Source organism: Actinia tenebrosa, unplaced genomic scaffold (genome assembly GCF_029948245.1).
Source record: "Actinia tenebrosa isolate PJP-AT-01 unplaced genomic scaffold, QUT_ActTen_1.0 PGA_scaffold10__47_contigs__length_13832649, whole genome shotgun sequence".
Taxonomy (NCBI): Eukaryota; Metazoa; Cnidaria; class Anthozoa; order Actiniaria; family Actiniidae; genus Actinia; species Actinia tenebrosa.
In genome coordinates, this window is record NW_028292570.1 from 10062597 (window position 1) to 10090248 (window position 27652).

The window sequence follows — 27652 nt, forward strand, 5'->3', positions numbered from 1 at the left end:
TACAACATGGCGACTGGGTTACTAGTCTGGAAACCATGAACTTTTTCGAGGATTTTAACAGCTTTTAAGACCAACTAAAAAGCTTTTCACCTACGAGACACATTTATAAGGGAATAGAGAAATGATTCGAGAGTTTGGGTTGGAATTTTATCACCTTTTTTGGATTCTTTGTAACGAAGTTTAGCGAGTCTTCAACTGCACAACACTACGAAGAAAAATCATAAAGTCAAATTAAAACAACTTTACGAAGTGGCAGAGCTGCAAGAGTTCGGATATTTTGATCTAAATAGATATTTTTCAGTTAGACAACTCGTTTTAAGTAAGAAGAAGCCCTTGGTTATTTTTTTAAACAATGAATCGTGAAGAAAGACTTGAGCGAACGATGTCAATGGCTCAGAATAAAGGACTGTTGAATAATCCTGGTCAAAACAACTGCTTCTTAAACTCAGCCGTCCAGGTAAGCTAAACAAAAACTAGTCAAATCTCTCGGTATTTTATCAAGCTCTAAGTTTATTGAGCATTTAAAACAAAACCGAGAAACTTCTCAATGTTTAGAAACTAAAAATCTTGACTCAAACTCAATGTCGAACTCTCTTTATCTGACGATTGATTTGTAAAATACGTATTCGAAACATGATCCAAAAAGGAAATTTTAAGTCCCTATTTATTTAAAATCTAGTATTGCGTCCTAGATTAATGTTAGAACTTTTAGTCTACCAAGTTTAAAGCATTTTGGAATAGTATTTCTTGCTTATTCTAAGTAGTTATAATTCTTAGTATATTTTTTTGTATACGTGGTTCAATTTTGTACTTTGTTTATACCTGAATGAACTCCGAGTCGTATGTTTTGTTTATAATTTTTTCTATATCATAGCTAAGTTTTGTTAATATATATTTGTGTTTTGAGAGGATTATTCTAGTGAATGTATTAAGGGTCGTTTTGTCAAATAATTCAGGGGATAGTACAGCGTGTTTGTGGAAGAAAAGGCTTTTTTGTATTATATTATTTGATATAAAGACGTGAGGTCACAAAGAATAAGCTTAGCTTGAAGCAAAGGACGTTTAAGAAGAATTAAATAGTCCTGTGTTCTGCATTGACAAAGAATCTAACTCAAGCATGGAGGTTTTCCTTTGTTATGCAGAAGTATTTCTATGAATAAAGTTGGAAAGGATGCTCTTGCACAATCTATTAAGGCCGATTTAGACGGTACGATTTTCGTCTACAACTATCGTATACAACACGCTCGCGTCATGACACCTACGATTGTCGTAGCTTTTTAAAAATATGTTTTAAAATCCTACAACTTTTTTCGTGTTGCACGCGTCTGTCGTTGGCGAGTTGTAGGCTTGATTTACACGCGACGACTCGAGTTATAGGATAGCGCGAACGTGTTGTATACGATAGTTGTAGGCGAAAATCATACCGTCTAAACTGGCCTTAAGACAATAAATTGTTCTAACCATAAGCTCACAAATTCATTCATGATAAATGTATAAAAATTGCGAGAATGATGTTTTAATGCTTAGAATCTGTGGAAAGATATATTGCATGAGGGGGGAGAGAGATTCTGGATATATGTTTGTTTACACAGCATGAAATGAATACCCTTCCCTACTTAAAACTACTACTGCCCAGATGCCGCACACCAGTAATTAAGCATTAATCAATATTAATAACAGCTCTTAATGAGGATAAAAGCACTTTACTGTGTTATGTCAGCGTGCGCAGGCCATTGACTTAGATTATAATGTAGGAAATTGTGGGATTTTAATTGCTATTGACTTCAGCATACTTGTTTACACAGGGTAGAGTAACTGGGGCCGTATGTTGATATGCTTTATATTGTTTAATCAATGCATTGTGACTGCCTGTCACATACGTTAAGTGACCTCTGCTTCATTTAACATAAAAAATAACACTTGACAGATTCTGCCTTTGTAGATTGTACAACACAAGTGACTGCACTTCAAATTATGGCATCAATCCCTCCTTTTTTTGCTTCAAATCTTCTGCTACTTTGCTAGAGAAAACCTTAGTTGTTTACGATCCATATGAATTTAGGTAAAAGTTTGGTTTTATTTATCATTTGTTCAATACAAAATCAAAATACTATTCAATGCAATCCTTTACATTATTGCTTAAACTATGGACTTGAATTACCCAACTTACTATATTTTCAAAATTCTTGGAATTAAGAATGTGTTAGCATGAAACACTTTTAATCAAATACTTTTAAATTACCTAATTTGTGTTAAAATTTGCTCTATTAACACAAGATTAAAAATTCAAATTTAAATTACAGATGTTATTATTTTGTTAATGACTTGTTATGACTTTTTATGACTCCTAAAAACTTCATACTTCAGTGTAGTATCCCGTAAGTAGATGATGATTAACTGTTGACATTAATTATTAAATAATTGCTACTGTAAACAGACTCGTTACTATTACTATGATTTACAATAAATTCTTTACTGAATAAAGCTTTTCCTTGGTAAAACATAAATTAAAAAAAAAAAAATGTTTGGAAACATCAAATTGCTAAAAAAATTATACTGTAAAGAGACTCATTACTACACTGATTTACAAAAAAATTTTTAAAGGATAAAGTTTTAGATTTTCACAACACGAAATTACTGAAAATCTTGAATCAGAATTTTTGTTTGTAATTTTTTAATCATAACAGATTTTTCTCACTATTTATTTACACTTCCTGTGGTTTCTAAAAAGATATATTCCTAAAACCACTGGAACTAAAATATTATAAAATCAAATATTTGTGTTAGGTTTTGATTTATCATTATCACAAACCACTGCTTGAAACTTCATATCTATTTTTTCTTCTTGTGTATGTATTGCCTGGGATTTTCTGCTGTTTGCAGTACAGAGATTTTGGCATTTATAGAGATAATGATTTCATGTGATTTTCATGGGTTTAGTATAATTAAATAATTGTATGAAATTTTTTGACACCTTAAAAACTATGTTGCTAATGACTGCAAATATTTCATTTCTTTTAATAACCAGCAATTTTTTTTTTCAATTTTGACAACAGGCAAATATATTTCACTATTAACAAGAAGTACTTTTAATTAAAACCCCTGTTTGCTAATAATTTACCCCATTTCGTGATTTAATCCTTAAATTTGGAAGAATATATTGTGCTAAAGAATTTACAAGAAATTCAAAAAAAATATTTCATTACTAATTTGTTAAAACTAATTATCTTTAAAGGCAGGGTAATAATTTTAACCTTTTAAACAAAATCACTTACGATGATAGTATATTTTTCAATTATATTTTACAACCATCAGTCCCTGTATTGAGCTCTTCCTTGAGGTTCCCTCGACAAGCACTACCACTACATTCTATTTTACAACATACAACAATCACCTCACATGCTGCTTTTTGCAAAAGAAGGAAACTGGAGAACCCGGAAAAAATCCTTGTGGCAAGGGAGACAACAAGGGATCAAACAGACTCAATTCACATGATCCAGTCTGAGCCAGGGCTCGAACTCGGACCACAGCAGTGAGAGGCGAGCAGTAAACCACTACTCCATCTATGCTACTCATAAATATTGCAATATTTGTACTCTATAAATCACAAGTCACATTAATTCATTTTGTAATATTTAGTCACAAAAAAATATGCTAATCATTAATTTATTAGACATTTAATATGGAACAGGACAGGTAGACAGTTTTCTCATCTGCAGTCAAGACAGTAAAATATCCATCTGTAATGACAAATAAAAGTCGACAGACAGAAAATTTTTTTCTTGTTGTTAAAAATCAAGGTCAAGTGCAATTATTTGAAATATTTTCCAGCTTAAATGTCATTTAAAGAATTTTATCAGCATTTATCAGATCTCTGGAGAACTATTGATTTCAACTTTATAATAGTTTTTTAATCTTGACAAACTTGTAACAATTTGAAGTATTTAATTTAGCCATACTTGAAAGCTTACAGTAAATTGTAAAGATTTAAGTTATGTTAAGTGTTTTCAGCAGCAAGCCATAAAGTCACATTTCTTGAATTTTAAGAAGGTTATAATAATGTGTAATCATTCTTAAACAATATTGTTTACAAAAATGATAAAGTTACCTATTAATTTTTCTGAGTACATAAAGCTATGTTTCTATAACTGAAATATTTTTGGTAAGCTTTCATCTTTAGTTGAGAAGATTTTAATGATTATTCCCAAAATATTCTTTTGCAAGGGATATCGTTTCACTGTTTTTAAAGCATCAAAAGATATCTTTCCTGTTATTAAATAAGATTTTTACTATAACTTGGAAATTTCTCAAGCGGTGGTTGGCTTAGACCCATTTTCGATTAGAGGCTAAACCTGCTTGTGCTTACTGAGCGAGTGGATGAAACGGCGTTTTCAAACTTTTTACTTGTCTTTTTGTTAATTTTTTTCGAAATTGTTAAAGTAAAAAACAAATCGATCAGTACAAACCCATAGAAAACTGACTTCAATTTGTTAAATCTCTCCTGTTATTAGTGCATCAGTAAGATATCTCTCCTCATTGCACTTCATACTCATTGAACCTCATACTAAACTCTATCAATGGATTTTGTCACATACACAACGTTGGTGAATGGTTGATTGCTTTGCATGACCTTATCCTGGTGACTTGATTATAAGTCGTTCAAGTGTAAAGACATCCTATGTGCTAGCCTTTTTCCTTGACATCACTCAAAAATTTCCTACACTACTAGATCATGACGTGTTCTTGAATTTAGAATCATTACTCCAGTTATGAATTATCTGTTACCTGTACTTATTTAAGAATATTATATATTCACGTTGTAGTGAAGGACTTTGGAATTTCACAGTGTTTGTATTGTTGAAGTTGTGCATTCTTTACTTTACTGTTGTTTTTGTGTCTTAACTAATTTGTGAGAAGTCCATACATTGAGAAATAAGATAATAAGATAAAATAATTAGATATAAATAATAAGATTTTAACTGTCTGCCAAATATGTACCAGTCGAAGTTGTGCAATCCTTTAAGTGCATTTTGTGTTTATTGCATGCTTGCATTCTGAATCAACTATTTCCAGTTGCACTGTCCAATATTGTATCCACCCATAATTCTTACCACCTAACTTCTTTTTTATGTTGTATATTGATAATCATAGGCTAAGAGTAGATCAACTGTATGCATCTAGTATAATTAGACTAATCTAGATCTCCATTGTTCTGTCTTGATGCTGTGATGGTTATGATCATATGATTATTACAAGCAAATTATGACAATATAGATCCCATTCAAGACTCAGAATTTTTTCTGAGTCTTTTAATTTTCAGCTGCAATAAGTTGCTTGATATACTGCAAGGATCAGCTCAATTTGATACATTGCAACTGCAGTTCAATAGGTAGTTTATATACATTCTCATATTTTTGTGTTAATTGCTGAAGTGTGGCCGGCATATGAAACAACATGCTCACATTAATAATTGCGCCAAATTTCATTGCTATGGCACAAATACCTGAAACAAATTTTGAAATTACAAGGATTTGTATGAGAAAGACAACCTAGATATTTGCGTTAGCACACTACAGTAGTTGGCTCATAACCGGGAGGGCTTATAACCAAAGGGGCTTTTACCAATAATGATAATGATTATGATCAATGATCAATGATTTACATAGCACCCTTTTTACATGGATATAATCAGGGCACTTTACATTGAGTTGTGAGGGCTTATAACAGGAGTAGCTTATGATTGAAGTGAAGCGGCTTTTTATCGAAGCTTCTTATAACCGAAGAGGCATATTACCGAAGGGGCTTATAACCAAAGGGGCCTATAACTAAAGGGGCTTATAACCAAAGGGGCTCATAATCAAAGGGGGATTTAACCGAAGGGGTCTATAACTGAAGGAGCTTATAACTGAAGGAGCTTATAACTGAAGGGGCTTATAACTGGGAATTTTCTTTGGTATATTCCAGGTGTTTTGGCATTTAGATGTGTTCAGGAGGAGTTTCCGTGAAATCAAGGGTCATTTCTGTATGGGAAAGAGCTGCATATTTTGTGCCTTACAGAACATATTTAAAGATTTTCAGTACAGCAATAATGATGCTCTACCTCCAGATGCTCTCAGAATCGCTATGGCTAACACCTTCAAAGTATGTTACTTACTACCTTTTACGAGCTGCCGTACTGAGGAATGGTGTGATAAGTAGGTTTTGAAAAGATTATAACTTGAAGTTTGCAACAAACTAAAACTTTTCAAAATCTAGTTGTCACACCATGCCTCACAGTAGCTCACAAATGGTAGTATTACTATAACGAAACAACAACTTACAGCACTTCTGATCAATCACACGCGAAATCGTGAAAATTGTTTTTGAGACATAATAGAGTTTTGGTGGACGCCAATCAAAGTGTTTCCCAGCACTGTCGGAAAACACAAAGGTTTTAAGGGCACATGCCTATGAAATGTCATGGAAGCGCATTGATTGATGTCCACCAAAACCTACTTCGTCATAATGGCAAATTATACGATTTCACACGTGATTGACAAGCGCCGTAATAGATAAGTTTGTTTTCAACATAGGATTCTAAATCTAATTTATTGCATTTAGCATTCCAGAGTGGATGGAAAGCATAATAGGTTTAATTGACAACCCACTTGATAAGGCTACTAATAGATCAAACTAGAATCTAGAAACTGATATTTGTGGAAGACGAAAAACTGGAGAAACCATAGAAAACCCTTGTAGCACAGGAGACAACCAACAAACAACTCTACTCAGTATACATACGACAATGAGCCCTAGAATTGAACCTGGATTGCATTGGTGAGATATGGTCAATTAGCAGCACACACCAATGTGCTTCTCTGATTGAATTTTCATCCAATCAGAACACAACACAACACTTTCACAGTCATGGCACAGGACAATACAGTAATCGTGATTCTTTCACAGACTTGTCTGTAGTTTTAGTTAAAAGTCAAATAAGTACCAGTCCATGTGTGGGAGAAGTATTCCCTCATTTCTCATTCTCTTGAGAATAAGATTCTTTGTATTCTATCCACATATTTCTTCTCAATCATACATGATATATTGTCTGAATTTGACCAAAAAAAAAAAAAAAAATTTCCATTTCAAGTTTTCTTCATCCATTAATCAATAATCAGTCGTTTGGTTTGTCAGTCATTCTTTTGTCCTAATTTTTTTCAATTTTATTTAGGACCAGCGCAAGTTCCAAATGGGTGACATGGATGATGCTGCTGAATGCTTTGTAAGTAAATCTAATTATTTTCATTTAAAATGCTTCGTGTTCAACATCCACCTAATTGCAAAAAAGTATTTTTTTTTAGTAAATTTAACAAATAGATATCAATTTTCATGTGTCTGTCCTCTTATTGCGTGACGATAAATTGCGTCATCACATTTTCAATAAGAGGACAGACATAAAAGACTGATGTCAATTTGTTTTTTCCAATAACAAAAACGATAAAAACTTCTCATTTTTACTGATCAAAACAACTGACAGAAAGAGCGCGCGCTCGTTGACGTCAGTCTTATCTGTCTGTCCTCTTATTGATGGTAACAAATAACCAATCAGCGCGCGAGAAGTTTGCAAGTTATTGTAAAATAGTAAATTGACCATTAAGGTATTATAATGTATTTGTACTGCGACCACATACTAAAGCTGGGAAACACAGCTTCCGTTATAAGGGAGCAGTTCTCTGCTGGAACCGTGTGTCCGATTATACTAGATGGCAGAGAAGCCTAAAGTCTTTTGGGATTAATCATATAATCTATTATATGACATATTAATTTAAGATAGGAAGTAATTATTTTTATAGAATGCTAAAGATGACTTTGGATTGTTGTTCATTATTCATGTTCGGCTCTCTGGAATAGCAATTTCTTTTTTAGAGATCCCGTATTGAAATCAAGGATATGTATGTACTACTATGAGGATGAATCTTTTATTTAAAAACCACGAAGCGTAGCCAAATGGTTTAAGACGTAATAAAACACGATCTGCGATTTTATTGAACAACCTCAAAAAATCATGAATAATTAATGCGCATTTAGGGTCCTTATTCGTGTCTTGCTCTTGTACTCTTTTGGTCCTTATAAAGATTTCAAAGTATTAATAAAAATATATCCATGTTGAACTATTATCAGGTATAAAGATCCATGCACGTGATGGATTTGAAGGACCCGATTGGTTTAAATGCTCATTAATTATTCATGATTTAAAAAAAACCTAGACCCTGGTTCCAGGGTAAGCTGGGATACCTGGAGGACCTGGTTTCAACATGCATGGAGAATTTAGTTGGTTAAGCTCCTAAAAATACTGATAAAGTATTTCGTGACGTCTCGAAGTAGTGATAAACCAGACCCTGGTGAGTGGGACGGTTTACTAGTATCAGAGTCTGTAACATCTAAAGGAGAAGTAAAAATAAGTCGCAAAATTTCGAACGACAGTGTTAAAAGCCGTTTGTAGGCAGAGCGTTTATGCCATACTCATCAAACTCGTCGAATAACTCAATCTGGAACTTCAATTCCAGTTCCGGGTTCCTGATTTTCGCATACGTAATTAGTAACACGTTTCAAAAACATGCAAATTCGCACGGCTCGCTTTAAAATCAAAATGCTTCATTTAAAACGTAAATACAGGCTGATATTTGCTCAAAACCTCTCTCATAATTGCTTTACATTTTATAATTTTATAATTTATCCGGCGATATTTTTTATTGAATCGCCATTTTTTTGAAGACAAATTAAAGAGATCATAACGCTTCGAACGGCAAATATCATGCCCTGGTATGTGCGTAGCAAATTATTTATTTTGCTTAAATCAAATAGAATCTTAAAATAAATATTGACATGTACCTCATGTTCCTTTGTGAGTAGACTATGAAACCAAAACAGTTAAAAAAAAATAAATATAGGTTATAAGACTATATTGTCAAGTTTAAGAGAATAACGAATCATGCTGAATGAATTTGCTTTATACTATCGCTTATCGTAATTCTGACTCTTGAAACCCTGTTCTCCTCATCGATCTTCCCTTGTTCGTGCAGAAAATACTGTTCGAGTAGATGAATCATGAATAGTTGACCAAAACACAAGCTTTTGCCCATGAAATTCAGTAAAAATTCTTAGAAATAATCCTTCGAAATCCTCGCTATCTTCTCCTTGTTTACGAAATTCATAAATTAATATTTCTAGTTCGGCTGTCTTGAATTACGCCGGTCAACGAAATTAGAGCATGCGTAGACAATAACCTCTTCCACGGGATCTGCTAGCTCCGCCATCTCATAATTGCTTGACAACATAGTGACATTGATTGACATCTGGTACATGATAATTGATTGGACTATAGACGGGAATCCTATAGCAGATACGTAAGTTCCTGTTAAGTTATGGGTAAGTTCCTGAAGACCTCTGGGTAACTATTGCGCAACTTTGCTATTTTGTCGCGGAGGAAAAAACAAAAAACAAAGACATTTTATAGCTCAGCAATAAAGATGAGGGCCACTTGGTTATCAGTATGATTTTTTTATTAATACAGTATTATAACTGTCGTGTGTTACACTCTTGAAGTTTATTCATTCATGTTATCTTTATTAGTGTTTAATGTTTTTTCTTTCACATCTACAGGAAACTATCCTATCCCGCATGCATTTCCACTTAGCTATGGATGAAACTGATGATGGCTGTAATGCACAGCACTGCATAACCCACCAGAAGTTTGCCATGCAGATCATAGAACAGGTAATGATCATATTAACACAGCAATAGACCCTTTACCAAAATGGCGGCCGAAAATTGAAATGTGTTCAGTTCAAAAACCAAAAGCACTCTCACTTTAGTAACCTTAAAAAGATTCATTATGTCAGGTGTTATATCGGCCGAGAAAACTTCAGTCGAAAATTGGCAAACTTACAGACATTTGTATGTCTGGGGGTATACACTATGCTCTTTCCAGTCTTTCCAGAGAAAGAAAAAAGAGGGAGTAAAAAAAGGAGAAAAAAAAAATTATAAAGAAAAGAAACAAACAAACGGGATATTGGGATATTGGGATATTGTTCTTAAGAGATTAATAGCAACCTTGCCCTTTCCTTCCAGACTGTGTGTCCTTGTGGTGAGCAATCAGAACCACTTCCATTCTTCCAGACAGTTCATTATGTGTCAGCATCAGCATTATGGTAAGATATATAGGCCATTTACTGGCCAGGAGGTCTGGGTAGGGAAAACTCATGCCTAAGGTCTTGAATGTAGGGACTAAAGTAACAGTTTTTCACTGACCGGACTGACTTTAGAGTGGTAATTACTAGCTGTGATTCTCAATATTCTGCAAACTCGAGAGTTCTTGGCTTTAAAAAAAGTATCAGTAGGTACGTTTTATATTTTTGACTGGCGGGAATAAATAAAACAATTTCACAACAAGCCGTTTTAACCTTTAAGTTTCGTTATTCGCGAAATGTTGAAAATCACAGTGAATTATTGCAATTTTTTTTTCATTTACTTCCGCTTGTTTTTATAATCATGTCTTGTTTCTTAGCAATCTGGTATCCTAGGACACTGGGCCGCGGTCGGAGTTCGAAAATACGGCCCGCTCCAACAGCCAATCAGAACGCACGGGTTTTAAGTATACCTGAATCGAAAAATACAAATATATATATTTTGAATATAAATATGTGAACATATTATTAACTATTTATCAGGACTCTATTTAAACTAGCTTTGCTAAATTATATGTGCCTGTATAAATATTGCCTTAAATGAAAATAAATCCTTATTCGCAAAGGCCCTATTACACGTTGAAACTTTTCGTGTGACTGAAACTTGTGTTGCTAAGACGTTTGGGGACGAATTTGTGCCGTGTAGTTTAACACCGGTTCCCGTAAAACGCCGTTGCACACGAGTTTCAGCTAAAACTTTCAATGTGAAGCGAGGGTCTTAAAGTTTATTTCAAATTCTAGGGGACTTGAGTAAAGTACCTATATTTAACGTCGGTAGTTCCTTCAGTTGAAATTCAACTGCTATCAATGGAAGCCGACAGTGCGCACTTTACCCCCTCTCTACATCAGTGCTCTGTTTTAAGAGTATTTAAAGCTGAAGCTACACGGATTAGAGAGAAGTCGAAACAGACGTGGAGATCCTAAGGATCGAACCGTGGACCTCAAGCTCTCAAGGTCGCGCACTAACCAACCGAGTTACGCCTGCTCCAAGATAGACTTATCAATGGAAGACGAGGAAAGAGCTTTCCTTTATTTTCCCAGTCTATCTTTTATGTGTCATCAAAGTCATAAACTCCGGAATACCAGATGTACTTTACCTGTGGTCTTGAAAAGAAAACAATGCACTTGTAAAGAAAGGTCTTGCTAAAGCATATCATGTTTAATTTATTTCAGCGCCAAAGCAAGAAGGATCGAGAAGTTTCTAGGTGAAGAATATAATCATACCAAACACTTTGGTACATTATTAAGAATGACTGGAGAAGACACTAGGGATTGTGCTGTAAGTCTCATAGGCTCATCTAGGACAAAAGTGTTGAGATATCTTTAGTTTTAATGGATATTTTCACTCGGTAACTTATCCTTATTATATGGCAAGGTAATTTCACGCGCTATGATTGGTCAAATTGCGGTACATAACTTACGGTACGGACCGAAAAATGAAATGGTTCACTGAATGTACGTACTTATGATCTTATAAAACATTAAAATATTCATCCAAAAAATATATTTCTCGATGAAAATCGTCGGGAAACCTTCAATAAATAATCAAAGATAACTGATAGTCACTGGCATTTAATGTAAAACGTATCAAACAAGCGACAACTCTTTCATACAAGTTTTTCCAAAACTTCTCATTCATTTCTGGAGACAGTTTTTGAGTTTTTTCCCAATAAAAGGCGGGAAAACAAACGGAAGGATGTAGTATTTTTCATCTTGGTTGTGAATATCTTGAAGTTTGAAGTACGACAGTTTTCTTCTCAATCTCATGTTGAGTTCTTGAGGTCTTCTTTTGATGCCTTTTTTGCTTTGCATTTGCATGTTTTGCAAAGGAAAGCCTCTCTTTCGGTCACTAGTATTTCAGAAAACTTTAAACTATAGCTAAATTCATTCAAAGTAAACTAAAACTTCTCTTTTTGAGCAACTCAAACACTACATGACTTTTGGCACGTACAGGAAGCCCTTCCAACTTTACTTTTTGTTGCTTCGCCTCTTTTTAATCTCAATGCCTTGCCATATAATAAATATCTTATTAACCTCGTTTGCTTGGTCCGTACCGTAAGTTATGGATCCTCGTTTCCCCCCCTTTTTTATTGTCCTCGCGCTACGCGCTTGGGCCATAAGGCAGTGAAAAATACCCGGTCCATAACTTACGGTACGGACCTCGCACTCGGTTAATAAGAGCTATTTATTCGCAAAGGATATTCGTAAAATATGAAAGAGTATTCCCCTTAAAATGACACCCCTAAACAATGTTGTTTCCAGGGAGACAACCAACATTGCCCTTGGGGGGGTCTTAAAATAACTGAGGAGAAAATGATGCCTTTGTAACTACATCTGTATAGTTAGGCTTTCATGTGGCTAATGAACATCAGACGTTAAAGGAATCATAAGCGTATTAGTTGAATTACTGTCAAGTGTTATCCTATATAACAAAGTTGGTACAGTAAACACGCTGCATGTTGTTGTTTGTTGCATGATGCAGGTTGCGTGTTACATGTTACATGTTATATGTTATATGTTACGTTACATGTTGCATGCTGCGTGTTACGTGTTGCGTGCTACGTGTTGCATGTTACGTGGTGCATGCTGTATGTTGCGTGGTGCATGTTGCATGCTGCTTGTTGCATTTGCATGTTGCATTTTGCATATTGCTTACTCAGTTTGATATGTAAGATATTCATTTGTAAATAATGTCAACACAGAAGAAATTATGCCGGAAAAACGTGCAGATAAAGTTTGGGAAAATTCCATATCGTTGTGGCATTTCGCTGCTTGGATTCACATTGCCCATAGTAAAGGTCGGGCTCCGTATGCAACTTCCAACAAAACCTTCATCAACCTTTTTTGAAATAGCTGTACATAGAAACAGGTCTATGAGTTCTATAGCTAATCTAGTTGTGGTGTAATTGTTTTATCAGAGTCCTGAATGTGATGAGAATATAAGAGTTCAACGATCATTACTCAACTGCCCAGAAATAGGTAAGTCGACCATGCGTTTTAACTAGTGAATTTTGATTGGATGAGCAGTGAATTAGAGCGCTGTAATTGTTTCAGGGGGTGTCTTCAGTTGTGTACGTGCCTTACCACACGACATTTTCTCTGTCTAGACATTGTGTCTATTCTTTTTGATTGACGGTAGTCTATTTCACGATTTCCATTTCCCCACTGTTGTCTCAATCAGCGCGTAGCAATGAAAACAGTGGTAATTCAGTAAAAGGAGAAAGACCGCACCTTTCGGAACCTGCTTTTTGATTGCCCCATAGTAAAGCACCTCTTTTGTTAAGCTGTACGTTAGGTTTCATTGTTTGGAAGACCAATGTATTGTCATTTTAATCGTATGTATCATTGTTTTAGACCGCGTATGAAACCTTGTATCAAAATAGATTTTATGGCAGCCATGTTGCAAACAAGCGCAATTAAATGTTTCATGGAGAGAGATTTTTTTTGTTTATTTTTAAAATTTTTCATATCTCATATCTCAAAGAAAAAAAAGTTCCCAAGGACATGACTACCGTGAAACCACTCTAGTGAAAGGCGTTGTTATTTTGTCTCTAATTATTTGTTCTTTATTGGATGTATTCAGTGAGTGTTGGTCTCAACTGGGATTCAGAGTCACCTGAAGCAGATCATATAGCAGAAGTATTACAGTGTATTGGTACAACCTTAAAATTACCATATGTAAGTCTGTCTTTCTCTCCGTCCGTCCGTCCGTCCGTACATGCTGATCGTATTTAATGATGATATTGAAGGCGATGCTGACAATAATGGTGATGATGATGATAATGATGATGACGATGATAATGATGATGATTATGGTGATATCGATGTTCATCTTGACATTGTTGATGTCGATAATGGTGACATTGACATTTTGTTGTCGATGATAGTGATGATTGTGTTGGTGTTTGATGTTGATTATGATGATGATTGTGTTGTTGATGTTGGTAATGATGATGGAGACATTGATGGTTGTAATGTTGGTGATGGTGATTGTAATGGCAATGATGGTGATGATATCGGTGGTAGTGGTGTTGGTGGTGGTGGTGGTGGTGATGGTGATGGTGATGGTGATGATGGTGTTGGTGGTGATGATGATGATGGTGTTGATGGTGATGATGATGATGGAGTTGATGATGATGATGTTGATGATGGTGATATTGATAGTTGTAATGTTGGTGATGGTAATGGCAATGATGATGATATCGATGGTAGTGGTGGTGGTGGTGGTGGTGGTGTTGATGGTGTTGATAATGATGATGTTGATGATGGTGATATTGATGGCTGTAATGTTGGTGATGGTAATGGCAATGACGATGATAATATCGATGCTAGTGATGTTAGTAGTGTTGTTGATGGTGATGGTGATGAAGATGATGTTGTTGATGGCGATGGTGATGGTGATGGTCATGATAATGGCCACGATGATGATGATATCGATGGCAGTGGTGTTTGATAATGATGGTGATGCTTATTGTAATGATGATGATGACAGTGAAACAATGATGTTAATGGTAATAGTGATAATGCTGATGCTGAAGTCTTTTCTTGCTGTAGCTGTTTCATCATGTGTACAATGCTCATCGAGCGTCCCTCAACCTGGTTGGCATAGTAACATACTACGGCAAGCACTACTCGACATTCGTCTTTCACAGTAAACTAAAAACATGGATATACTTCGATGATGCCCGAGTGCAAGAGGTAAGGCTGCCTCACCATTCGTAATATAGTAAAACCCCGCGTGTAAGAACCTAAAATTGAAGAACCTGTCAGGCTGAACATTTCATTTTAAGCACCCTTCACATAAGAACCATTTCAGGCTGAAATGTCAAAGAAGGTTCTTAATTTCCATTATTTGTTGTAAATAATAAAATACAGTACTATGTATGTTAGAGTGGTTAACTTGTGTCCATGAAATAAGATCTAAATAGTTACTACCTAACAGTTTTTGTTTAGTACAGCTAGCATGAAAATATGTGAATTATTTATTGTATAAAATGCCACACCCACCAATACTCTTTTTTTTTTCTTTTTTACCAAAAATTAAGAACCCATTTAAGAACCTAGATAGCCTGATTTCATGTTAAGCACCATTTATATAAGAACCTGTTCAGATTGACTTGGAAAAATCTAGGTTCTTACACGCGGGGTTTTACTGTACTCCACTTCTGGATTCTCAGGGTTAGCCTAAATTCCAAAAATGTCCCTATTAAAGTCCTTAGAATTTCGAGGTGTTTGTATCTCGAAGTTCTGCATTCTTTTCTTTAATAACAGAATTTTTTATTCAGGGAGGGAGGATAATGGACGATTTAAGAATGCTTCCACAATACAATTACTATTTTTATAGTAAACTCAACAAAATTACTCGACTCTGATTGGTCGAGAGGAGTACAATTATAGCGTTAATTGTACTCCGTAGGAGTACCGAATTAATTCGCTATGGCAACACGGCCAAAACAATGTCAAAACAATGATTTTCTATCATTTTGTACTTAAAAAACATATAAATAAAATTTTAAAGCCGTAAGAACTAATCTTTTTTATGCATTTCAGTTGCGCGATGGACTGAAAATCGGCCGTCAAATAGACAACGATGAACGGCGCCGCTTCGCATTTTTACTGAAATTTTGTTGAGTGAACTATTAACAAAAAATCGCATGACCGTCTCGTACAATTTGGAATTAATAGACACTCGTAATGTTTTGAAAGTTCTTTAAATGCACTCGTCTAAAGGCTCGTGCAATTACAAGAACTTTCAAAACATTACTCGTGTCTATTAATTTCCAAATTGTACTCGAGATCGTGCGATTTCCTATACAAATTATTGTTAGAAAATTTTAACACTGAGATGAGGCTAGCCCTGAGTAATTGTGTCTGATCAATAAAGGAACATAACAGTATTTCTGCATAGACCCCTTGCATGTGACGCCAATCCTGCTCGATTTGGAGGACAAAACAAAACTAGAATTGGAAACCTATTGTTATGTCCTCCAAATTAAGCTGCATTCCGACATACTGTAAGGGGTCTATTTGTAAGAGGTCAATACATTGAAAAATTGTACATCTTTTAAATTGTTCGTTCTTACTACTTTGCCGTTGGTATTTGTGAATATTTTATGGTGAAATGAGACCCTGAGTAATAACTTTGAGTTTGTATTCAACGAACACAATGTTATTTTATGAATTCATAAAAAGTCTCGATAGAAGCTTGATAAACACTAACACTTGCATTAAAAACGTCCTTGCTTTACGAGGGCACCACTTAATATCCAGTGGCTAGTAAACCTGTGGCCCTCATCCAATGATCAAATATGAATTTAGGAGTTGCTTCTTTGCGGAGGGAGAAAAACCGGAGATCCCGGACAAAGGCCCTCGATGCACATGAGAGAACCAACAAACAACACTGTACTCACATATGATGGCTGGTCCAGGGCTTGAACACATGACCACACCAGTGAAAGATGACGCATTAGCAGCTCACGCAATCGCCGGAAACAGGAACTTTAATAACTTAAAGATTTTTCTTTTAGCCAATCCTGTGTTCCGTTATATGTTAGTGATCATGTGACCTTATATTTGTAGATCGGTCCTGATTGGTCAGTCATACAAGAGAAGTGTCGTCGCTGTCATTACCAGCCCCTATTACTACTATACGCCAACCCTAACGGAACACCCGTCAATACTTCCACCGCTCCGCAAGAAAAAGTACTAATCAACAACGGTACCTTTGTCCGAACGCCCGACTCACGCCCGAAGAGCAGACGACTGAGCTCCGAATTTTTCCGATATAATGGCGAGCGTGTTCGGCCGCGGAAGAGGCACTCGAGTAATTGTGAAAATAATATATGTAGAACTGATTCAGAGAGTAATATGAGCACTTTGAAGTCTGAAAAGAGGTTGTCAACTTCTGAAGGGAACGATGATACTTTGAAAGCACGTGATAATCACACTAGTGTTCATCCCACGTGGCTTGATGATGAGAGCGGTACGTTAAAAGCAAATGACAGCTCCGATAATCAAAGGTCTCGGAGAACCGACAGCAAGACGATAAAAGACGAGAAGTCCCCGAGATCTCGACGAAGTAAGTCGTGTGATACGTTAGACGATGGTACTTTGCGCAAGAAGCCTAGCTTGACGCGCATGAATAGTACTGGGTCTGACGTGACGGAGACACTCAAAAGAAAAAAGCGAGCGAGTATTGGTAAAGACAAACAGAAGAAGACAGGACTGAGAAGGATAGGGAGTGCGATTATACAGGCTATGAAGCCAGCTACTGCTATTACACATATCAAGACATCCAGGAAGAAGAATAAGGACAGACGACCTTCTGATGCTTCGACTGTGTCGAATGGAGAACGAGGGTCCATGGAGTTGAGGTGAGGTTGATTGATTAATGTACAAATAAAGGTGTTGTTAGGGAAGATACGTTTTCTATTGGGTGGGTGGGTGGGCCCCCTTGTCATTTAGTTACAAACAAGGAACTAGTTTTCGTAAAAATGAAAAGCTTTAACCCCCCACAAAAGTTCAAATCTTTGCTAATGACCCTCCCTTCTGAAGCCCCAGCCCTCCCCCACCAATGAAAAAATACCTTCCCTTACATTAGGCGACTTTCTTTCAACTTGACTCGCAATTTCGTTATTGTTGTAAATATGCCGTTATCATTTTCATCATCATCATCATCACCACCATAATCATCATCATCACCTTCATGATCACCATCACCATCATCATCAACGTCATCACCACCATCATCACCATCATCATCAACATCATCATCACCATCAACATCATCATCATCATCATCATTATCAACATCATCACCATCATCATCAACATTATCATCACCATCAACATCATCATCATCATTATCAACATCATCATCACCATCAACGATTTATTTCATTGACGGTAGTGTATTTCCCGATTCGCATGTCCGACTGTTGTCTCGATCAGCGCGTTGCGATGAAACATTATTAACGTTACATGTTCCTTCTCCTATCCCAGCTCAAACCCGGACGCCACCATAACTCAACAAGACCTACTACGCCTATACGAGCAGGCCCAATCAGATGATTACTTATGGTCCCCCAGCCATGACAGTGGTATTGGATCAGCTACGGGGTCAGTCAGCTCTAATGACACCAACCATGGGGGTAGTGACGAGGATCTGGTCGAGTACAGCCACACCCTGTACGCCCTCAGGAATGGAGGACATAAACCAAAATCATCTTCCAATAGAATGAATAAAAGTAGGTTCATCTGTCTTAACCGTTATATACACCTGACCAATAAAAGTAGAGTCATCTGTCTTAACCGTTATATACACCTGATCAATAAAAGTAGAGTCATCTGTCTTAACCGATACATACACCTGATCAATAAAAGTAGGTTCATCTGTCTTAACCGTTACATACACCTGATCAATAAAAGTAGGTTCATCTGTCTTAACCGTTACATACACCTGATAAACAACAGTAGGTTCATCTGTCTTAACCGTTACATACACCTGATAAACAACAGTAGGTTCATCTGTCTTAACCGTTACATACACCTGATAAACAACAGTAGGTTCATCTGTCTTAACCGTTACATACACCTGATAAACAACAGTAGGTTCATCTGTCTTAACCGTTATATACACCTGATCAATAAAAGTAGAGTCATCTGTCTTACTGTGCGGACACACTAACTGGTACCCCACTTCAATAAAACTGTCTAATTTACGAGAAATCAATTGTTATATGACGTTTGACGTTTGCCGTTTGCCGTAAACAACGATCTTAAACTCTCTGGTATAGACTATGATTTCTAATCTTTTAATAATGTTTTTTTATTATAAATTGAATGTTTAGGTCGGACTTCGGAGGAATGTGAAGTCCTTTTACAGCAAGGTGATAACATGGTTCTACAGTCTCAAAACGCAGAGAATTCTCGTGATTACAAGTCAGCTTTACGCTTTTGCGCCGAGGCGGCAAGTAAGTAAAATTGTTTGATAAAATAACTTTCCAAATCTCGCGTTCTTATTGGTTGATGGCGCATGTTATATAAGAGCACACACGCGCGCACTTTGTATTTCTCATTCTTATTTAAAATTTCGGCGGTCAGTCTAATTTGTATTTTATAAAAGATGTAAAAATAACTTTCTTCCGTATCACTTCGTGCTTATGTGGTCTGCCAATCCCTGAGTGTTTTGTGGTGTAACAGCACACGTGAGCGTTTTCTGTTTCTTCAATAGTAACCTTGCTATGTGTGCTCTTATTGGTTCAAAAGATAAGATAACTTTATTTATTTAACCACGGTAAATTCATCAGGATTTTTTAAAAAAAAACTATATAAACAAATCTTAAAACTAATACTAAATCTATACTATAGTTTAAAACTGCTAAATCTATTAAATAATGTACTATAAAAAAAAAAACACGTGCTTTCCATGAGTGCTGTGCAAATTAATGCTACTTCTAAGAAGTGATAAGCTTAACGTAACCTTGTCTAAATTTGCTTAGGGTGTTTGCCTTTTGCCGATCATTTGGCAGACTGTTCCATAGCACCGCACCACTGTACCCAAAACCGTTTTAAGGTAGTTAGTGCGGGGCTTAGGAATTGCTAGTTTGTTCTCGGTATTTTTCAGAGAATAGCTTGTTACTGTGCTTTATCAGAGAATAGAGCATGGTACCAATTCACCAATGTGACGAATCCTGGTACGCATGCGCACAAGGAATAATTTTTCATACCCATGCTACAAGTTCAGTATTAACAAATAAGAATAGTCCTCGTGCACATGCGCAAACATTAGTGCCCTTCATTATCGTTCAATTACCTTACTAACATATGATGTGTATCATGTACTCAGCATCATTTCGCAAGGCAACAGAGATATCTGGAATGTCAAGCAATAATGGCAAATACGCAGTCATCAAAAAGGATCAATGCCAATTAAAGATCAGACAACTGAGACAGAAGATCGAAGCCGTGTCTAATGTAGACAATATGCCCAAGTAAGTAAAAGATAGGTTTTATTTGATTATATGATTACGGCTTTTAAATCTGAACATCTTAATTTGCGAGCTCAAGTGCATTGGTTTGGAGCAAAGACAGATAAAAACATATCTCCTTTGTAAGTTTTACGAGGGTAGTACTTAATGGCCAGTGGCTAACAAACCTGTGGCCCTCATTCCATGATCGAATTGGAATTTAGAATGAATTTATTTATTTATTTATTTATTTATCTATTTATTTATTTATTTATTTATTTATATTTTTTATTTATTTATTTTTATTTATTTATTTTTTTTGCGAGAAGCAACTTTTCTCACATAGTAAGTTTTTTCGTTTTTCCTTTTTTTCATTGTTTCGTCTTTTCACGGTGTAAAATTTACCCTTTTATCGTTACTGCTTCATTATAAACACCGACGCAGCTCACACTAGTTTTTAGGTATCTCTTCTACTCACATGTGATAGCGAGTCTGGGGATCGAATCCTTGTCCGCAGCAGTAAAATAATGCTATTCGCTGTTCCTTGTTCGTTGTCTCCTGTCCTTCGAACATTTTCACCGTTTTTCCGGTTTTCATCCCTAAGAAAAAATACAATGACTAATTTAAAATTGATCTTGAATCTACGAAGGCCACAGGTGTGTTATCCACAAATGAATCCTCAAAAGACAAGGATAATATATATTTGATGCATGGAACAAATAAACTGTAGCATATACTATAGCATTTATTCTACTTCACGTGCGTCTTGTCCTATGTCATTTCTCATTTCATATAAAACTCTTTTCCTTCGTTAAATTTTTGGAGCGCAAACTTGAAACCCGGTGGCGCATGCTATTTTCAATAGCAAAAACAAAAACGTATAAGCAGTATATATGTTAAGAAAGTAGTGTAATTTGGCTGTTTTGAGTTTTTTGATTATAGTATTATTATTGCGTAAGAGCAAGAAAAACAGTTTTAGTAATGACTCATAAAAATGCATCAACATTATAAACATATTGTTCAGAAAGTCATGTAATTTGACTGTTTTGCATTGTAAAGATTATATTAATGAATTATTTTGGTCTAAGAGCCTGAAAAACAATTTTAAAAATGACTCGTAAAAATACATTGAAAGTTGTTATTTGCTCTGATACGTGCTGCAATTTTTTTCCCATTTCAGACCACGTGTCATTCACGTGAGAATGATTTTTTTGTTTGAGTTATATCCATACTTATGTGTCTTCTCATGCACAACCGTTAAACAAAGAAATAATACTCTAGGGAATGACTTGTCTGAAACGGTCAAACATTGCACCAAGGCTAATTAGGTCTAATTTAACGTGATTTAATCAATGTCTGTTCACTCAACTATTACAGCCATCTTCGAAGTATTAATATAATTGACAAAAAATGTTCTAGTGGTCTCTGTTTTTATCGTTGCTGTAGCAACTGGTCTGTGTGGTTAGCCGCTAGAGCGAGATTGAAGAGATATCCCCCGTTTTCATTCATATATCCTATTTGATGTATTATAAATCTCTTGTAGACTCGCTAAACGAGAAGACGACGAAGTTCTTCGCCAACAGAGGATTAGAGACGAGATGATCTTAAAACAACAGCAGCAGAATCACGCGCAATATGTAAGGATTAACCTAGTTGTTTTCTATTGTCTGTCTTGTGTGTGGATCAGTTAAATTTCCATAGACCTTACTTTTTTTCATGCGGGGAACATGTTGGTTTGAACAATAGATTCAACCAAGTGCAGCCTCGCGCTCAAGTGTTTGAGGATAAAATTAATACGGGTTAAACAAAGATTGTTTTTCTCATGAGAATAAACATGGCCAAAGTGTCAATAAACGTCCTTCCTTCCTCCCTCGCGCTTTCTCTCCTTCTCTTCTTTTTTGTTCAGTTTTCGTTCGTTCCTTTCTACTTACTCGAGTCTTTATTCTTTCCTTATTCCTTTTCTAGCATCTTCCATTCTTTCTTTCAAAAAATGTGATAAGATATTGATTTATGTCTTCCTTTTCATTCATACATCTTTACATTCATTTTTATCTGTTTTTTTTTTTTTTTTTTTTTTTAATAACTTTTTAGTTTTTTTGACATTTTTCTCTTTCTTTCTTTCTTTCTTTCGTACTTTTCTGTTTCCACCATTTTACTCCCAATATAACATCTTAACAAGTGATTCTTATACATACCTGTTTACACTTTCTGTTTTTCATTTGGAATTCTTATGGTAATGTAATTTTACCTTCTCGTATTTGTTCTAGGGTACATTACGTAATCAACCTACCCTACACAAAGTGTCCCCTTCCAGCGCTACTCTACTTCATTCAAGACAGGATTCATCTCCTAAACTAGATCCTCGGATCAACCAGGAATACCACTCACTCAAAGACCCCATGTCATGTACTCTTCCCATCAAACCCAAACGAGTATCTTCAAATCACTACTCGAATAAAATAAACCCATCAAGAAATGAATGTACTCAGAAGATCAAACCAGACTCTATGTGTTACAGCCCCACCCATTATGATGACATGACGGGCAGGATGATGGGGCTTAGTATCCACCAACCCACCCATATCAATGGATATTCACCCTCTGAAAAGTTCTCCTTCGAAAATCCTTCGACTGTTCAGAAAAATATAAACGTTTCAAGATCGTATACCAGTGATAGCGAAGCAACAAAGCCAAGACCAACGGAAAGAAAAATCTCTTCATCAGCTACGATTTATCTTCAACCTACAAGAGGTGATAGCTATGTGGTGGCTCGAAGAGGTGGATATGACCCTATGAGCTATGTCAGCCCAGAAGAGGAGCAACCAAGACAATCGAAAGTCTATTATGCAGGGGCATCTGAATTCAATGTAGGTAAAGACACAGGACTGAGATCAAGATCTTATGGTAGTATGGAAACACCAACATCCTCTCATTCCTCCGGGCGTGTTCCTTTCGATGCTTTACCACCAAGCTACCGACCCTCCCCTCCCTCGTACCAATCAATACAACAAGCCAGAGCTTCGCTTAATAACTCGAATATATCTCCACGGAAGCCGTGGTACCATGACAATACTTCGGTGCATTCAGAGCCCCTCCTTGAGTCTTCAGCACCGGCTAATCTTCGAGCTGTGTCAGCCAGAATCATCGTTGATAGACCTGTCTGTGAGAGCTGCCTTCAGGTTCCTGTTGGTCGACAGCAGCGCATCTGTGCTGGGTGTGTCCAAGAACATAACAGGAGACATCGGCAGCTACAGGATGGTACAGATATGCTCTATTAATATCTATTTTTAATTATCTATATTATCTACTTATATAATGAATCTTTAATTGGTGGAAATACGGGAGTTGTGAGTTGTGCAGTGCAAACCTTCCTGAGAGAAAGTTTTATTAAAAAAAGTATTATCACTTTTTGCTCTTGCACCTCAAAATTGTGTCACTAAACAGCTTTCCCAAAGAATTCACCTCTTTGGCGCTAGCCGTCACGGGGTATAAATTGTTTTAGATTGTGATACGGTCACCAAAAAGTTCGGCATTCTCGAATTTCCGTACGAATGTACTGACTCTAAATGAACTATTTACTTGGTTAATGTTTAGTTAGTTCTCTAAATACAAGTAAATAATCATTTTTTCTAGCTTGATTGAAGCTTTTCTTACTGCTGTTAAGATAGCTAACTAAAGAAATCTACCTATATTTTCTCTTTAAAGTCAGTGAATTTGTATGAAAAATCCGAAAACGATGTACGAACTTTTGGGTGACCGTAACACAATTCAAGCTAGCGCCGAAAAGGTGAATTGTGCCATCTAACATCCATTGTGAAACTTCTTTAGCAACAGTTCGACTGAACGTTTCAGGGTCTTTGATAAGCCACGAGTTTCTGGTTTGTTTTTTTTTTTTTTTTTTTTACCTTCGTCTGCTCCTGAAATTCCATCAATTATAAATGTTACAAATAACTGAATTATTCTAATATTAGTCCTCCCTGCAGTTGTTGTTGTTAGTAGCAACCATTACACTCTCCCCTTTACTAAGGAATCCAACTGAAGGAATGATGGACTCGAAGTCTGATATTTTGGATTCTGGATTCTATCGTTAGGAGACAAGTGGTGCTACCCTTACAAAGGTGTGGCAAATGACAAATGCAGGGAAGACTAGAGTTCTTTATTGTAAATATATATATGAATAAGACCGTATCATAATTTACAATTTTCTTATTGCTACAGAAACTGAAGTTACTAGTTTTGTGTCCCTCGTTCTAAGACGATATCTTTCATTTTTTTCATTTGTCAATGTTTCTCAATTGTTGGCTTGCATGTTATCATCTCGGCCATGTTGGGGGATTTAGCACACGCTTTCTCGTAAGGCCTTTTGTTATTTCCTCCAACAAGGCCAGGTTTTTGTCGTCATTTCGCTTGTAAAATAGTCAAAGACATTAGCAACTTATGCCGACCCAGTTGTGCATTGCTCATTATCAGCAACTGTCTTTCTTCACACGTGTTAGAAAAGAGCTGCAACGAGTCTGTGTATGTTGCTAATGCTTGTGTTGCAATCATATCGATATCTGTTTGACACGAGATTTTTAGAACATGTTCACAAAATGTGAAATAACACTGACGAGGGTCTGACCTTCCTTTAAAATGCTTATAAGCCTTTACACAATATTTTCAGAATTGATTCTTTAAATAGTGAATATTTGATTGTGAAAATAATTCGTCATTTGAATGTCGGGTCTTTGAGATACGAAGGTTTATATTTCCAATATGTTAATGACTATGACGTAACATAAGGGATTTGAGTTATTTTGTGGCAACTTTTTGTATTGAACGCTGGACATTTTTGGAAAAAAAATTTGTAAGAGCCTTTACGTGAGTCACGAGTAAAGGGGTGATGCTTTTGGAATACTGTATTCCAGAACGAGTGCAGTGTTGTATATTAAATGATCCCTTGTGTTACGTCATAGTCATTAACATATTGTGAATACAAACCTTCGTATCTCAAAGACCCGACATTCAAATGACGAAATATTTTCACAATGAACTATCCACAATCTAAAGAATCAATTCTGAAAATATTGTGTAAAGGCTTATAAGCACTTCAACCTTTATTTTTGACCTTTTTCGATCTTTTTCTCCTCTTTATTTTACATTCATTGTCTTTAACTTATCACTCCATCCAAAGAAAAACACTTAAAACATCAAGATTTTATATCTATTTTTTTAACGTGATGTAAATATATACATTTAGAAGTCGTATACATAGGTTGTGTTACTAGGTAACAAAGCCTGTTTCTTTGTGTACACAGAATTGAATTCTTTGCGCTAAAGTGACATCATAGCCGCTATATTGGTTATCAATAGTTTTTTTCTTTAAATATCGACCTACATGGCAGCTACGTCGTTTGTTTTTACATTCTCTTGGAAATACAAACCAAATTTTCTGCAGATAAGCATTGCAACGTATCAGGAAATGTTTAAAAAAGTCACAATTGGTTGTCATAATGTCACACCCGTCTTAAAATTGTATCGAATGCGAGTCTAACATGAAAAATAATAAATAAATGCCACAAATTTCATGGAGAAAAGTTTGTTTTCTTTTTTATTTCCATGTTACCCTCCATGATACTTTTAAGAAGGGCCATTGCTTGTTCTCGTGTTGTTTAGTTAGCTGAAACTAGTGCTCAGTGATGCTTTAATGAAGACAAATTTCAAGAAAAACTGCTCTGCAGAACACCCATTCAGCACGGTGTCAAATAGACCTTTTTACTGATACGGCGGCCATCGTGATTTAATATGGGATGTCGAGGGGGAAAACACGTAGAAAATTTCTAAACTCGTATAGTGGCGGGCTTACGTTTTCAAATAATTTGAAGTCTTGGTGTTGCGCATATTGTTACAGTTAGCAGCCAATTTAACTACTTTTTAGATTTGCTTCTTAATGAAAAGTGTAAAAATGTATGAAAAAACAACCTACCCTGACAGCTGTGCAGTCTATATATTTTTCAATATTTGCCCCCTCGGCATCCCATAATGTCTTGATTAAAACAGAATTCAAGATGGCCTCCATATTCGTAAACACGTCAAATTGAGCTTTAATTTTATATAAACTACATTCTCTTAAGAAAAAGATTCCTTTGAATTTTGTACTTATTTATGTTTTCAAGGATTATCAGTTAAAAAGAGGAAATCATCACGTCCAATGACATCACGCGTGGCCCATGACGGGAAATTAATTAGTACAAAATTATCCCATTATTTGCGTTGCAAGAGAAGCCATTCATCTTGTATACCAAAATTTTTATCACGACTTGACACTCAATTGGCTTCCTTGTTCAAGCACTGTAATTGGCGGGTGCGAATCTCATTTACATAGATTGGTTAGGCAGAAAGCCATTTGGCACGCGATATAACATTATCTTACCACCCATTCGGATGTTTGCTCATTACTTCGACTCGCGCAGAGCGTGCAATGGTATTTCAAATGTACAATGTTCTTTTGTTTCGTCAGATCTTCAGTATTTCATAATTTTACAATAATGTGTGCTCGACAATTTTATATTTATAACCTATGGGGAAAGGGGGCAATTGAAGACTTGTAGAATATACTTTATTGCATAGAAAAATAAACTGTGATACGCTTTGCGGAGTTGTTTTTTATTCCATAGGGATACAACTAATAGACATGTACAGACACCTATAGGCAGACACCTCCAATTGACAGACACCTACAACAGACACCTACAATAGACAGATACCTTCAATAGACACTTCTAAAACAATAATTCATAAGCTCAACAACGAATCAGAATATCTTCGTATTTTGGTCAGGTGGATGAGTTTTGATACTGGATCAAACACTGATCAACACATGGATCAACCAAGTGAACTCATTTTGACAGCCCACCAAAAACCAGCCAATCGAATCTACTGGGGATAAAACATGGCGGCCGCAATCAGAGAAAATAACTCTGAATCTTTGCTTTCCTAGCTACGTCATGGACTAACAATGCATTTAAATGTCTACATATACTTATAACGACTTCCTATGCGTCAAATGGTGCGTTGTGGTTTTTAATTTTTTAATAAAATTATTGTGAAATGATAGCTCTGTTCGTCGATAAACTGAAACTAGGACCTCCTAATCAACTACAACAATCCTTTGCGCGCGTTCTCGTACCCAGAGCCTGCATTTTTTTCTGGCCAGCGGAGAGGAACGAGGGCTCCAGCATAATCCATTTTTGGCGCATGTGCAATTTTCAGGAAGTGAAATACAATCAACGAAAATCAAGCTTTAAAACAGGGTTCTGTGTTTACTCTCGATCAAAATAAAAAGTCTTTGAACGCATGCGCTCTTATACCGGAAGTCCTGGTCTCAAAAAATGGGTTATGCCAGAGCCCTTGTTCTTCGCCGTAGGCCAGAAGAAACGCCGGCTCTGGGTACGAGATTGACACTGAAGAAGACATGCA

General features: G+C 36.0%; 1 protein-coding gene across 1 annotated transcript; it reads left to right on the forward strand.

Annotated features, from left to right (window-relative positions):
• On the forward strand, window positions 1–26827 carry LOC116308932 (uncharacterized). The gene is made up of 15 exons (XM_031719452.2): window positions 1–457; window positions 5965–6141; window positions 7211–7261; window positions 9643–9756; window positions 10111–10190; window positions 11400–11505; window positions 13145–13205; window positions 13810–13904; window positions 14781–14924; window positions 16806–17599; window positions 18228–18472; window positions 19076–19198; window positions 20074–20218; window positions 21738–21831; window positions 22462–26827. The coding sequence occupies exons 1-15, from the start codon at window positions 353–355 to the stop codon at window positions 23470–23472; spliced, it is 3345 nt and encodes a 1114-aa protein (XP_031575312.1). The 5' UTR covers window positions 1–352; the 3' UTR covers window positions 23473–26827.
• Window positions 26828–27652: the final 825 nt, after the last annotated feature.

Bases quoted from the DNA above. Each gene is read 5' to 3' on its own strand.
- LOC116308932 (XM_031719452.2), top strand. From the start codon at position 353: ATGAATCGTGAAGAAAGACTTGAGCGAACGATGTCAATGGCTCAGAAT. The intron at 9,757-10,110 runs GTAATGATCATA...CTTTCCTTCCAG, and splicing joins CCATGCAGATCATAGAACAG to ACTGTGTGTCCTTGTGGTGA. The intron at 11,506-13,144 runs GTAAGTCTCATA...TTGTTTTATCAG, and splicing joins AAGACACTAGGGATTGTGCT to AGTCCTGAATGTGATGAGAA.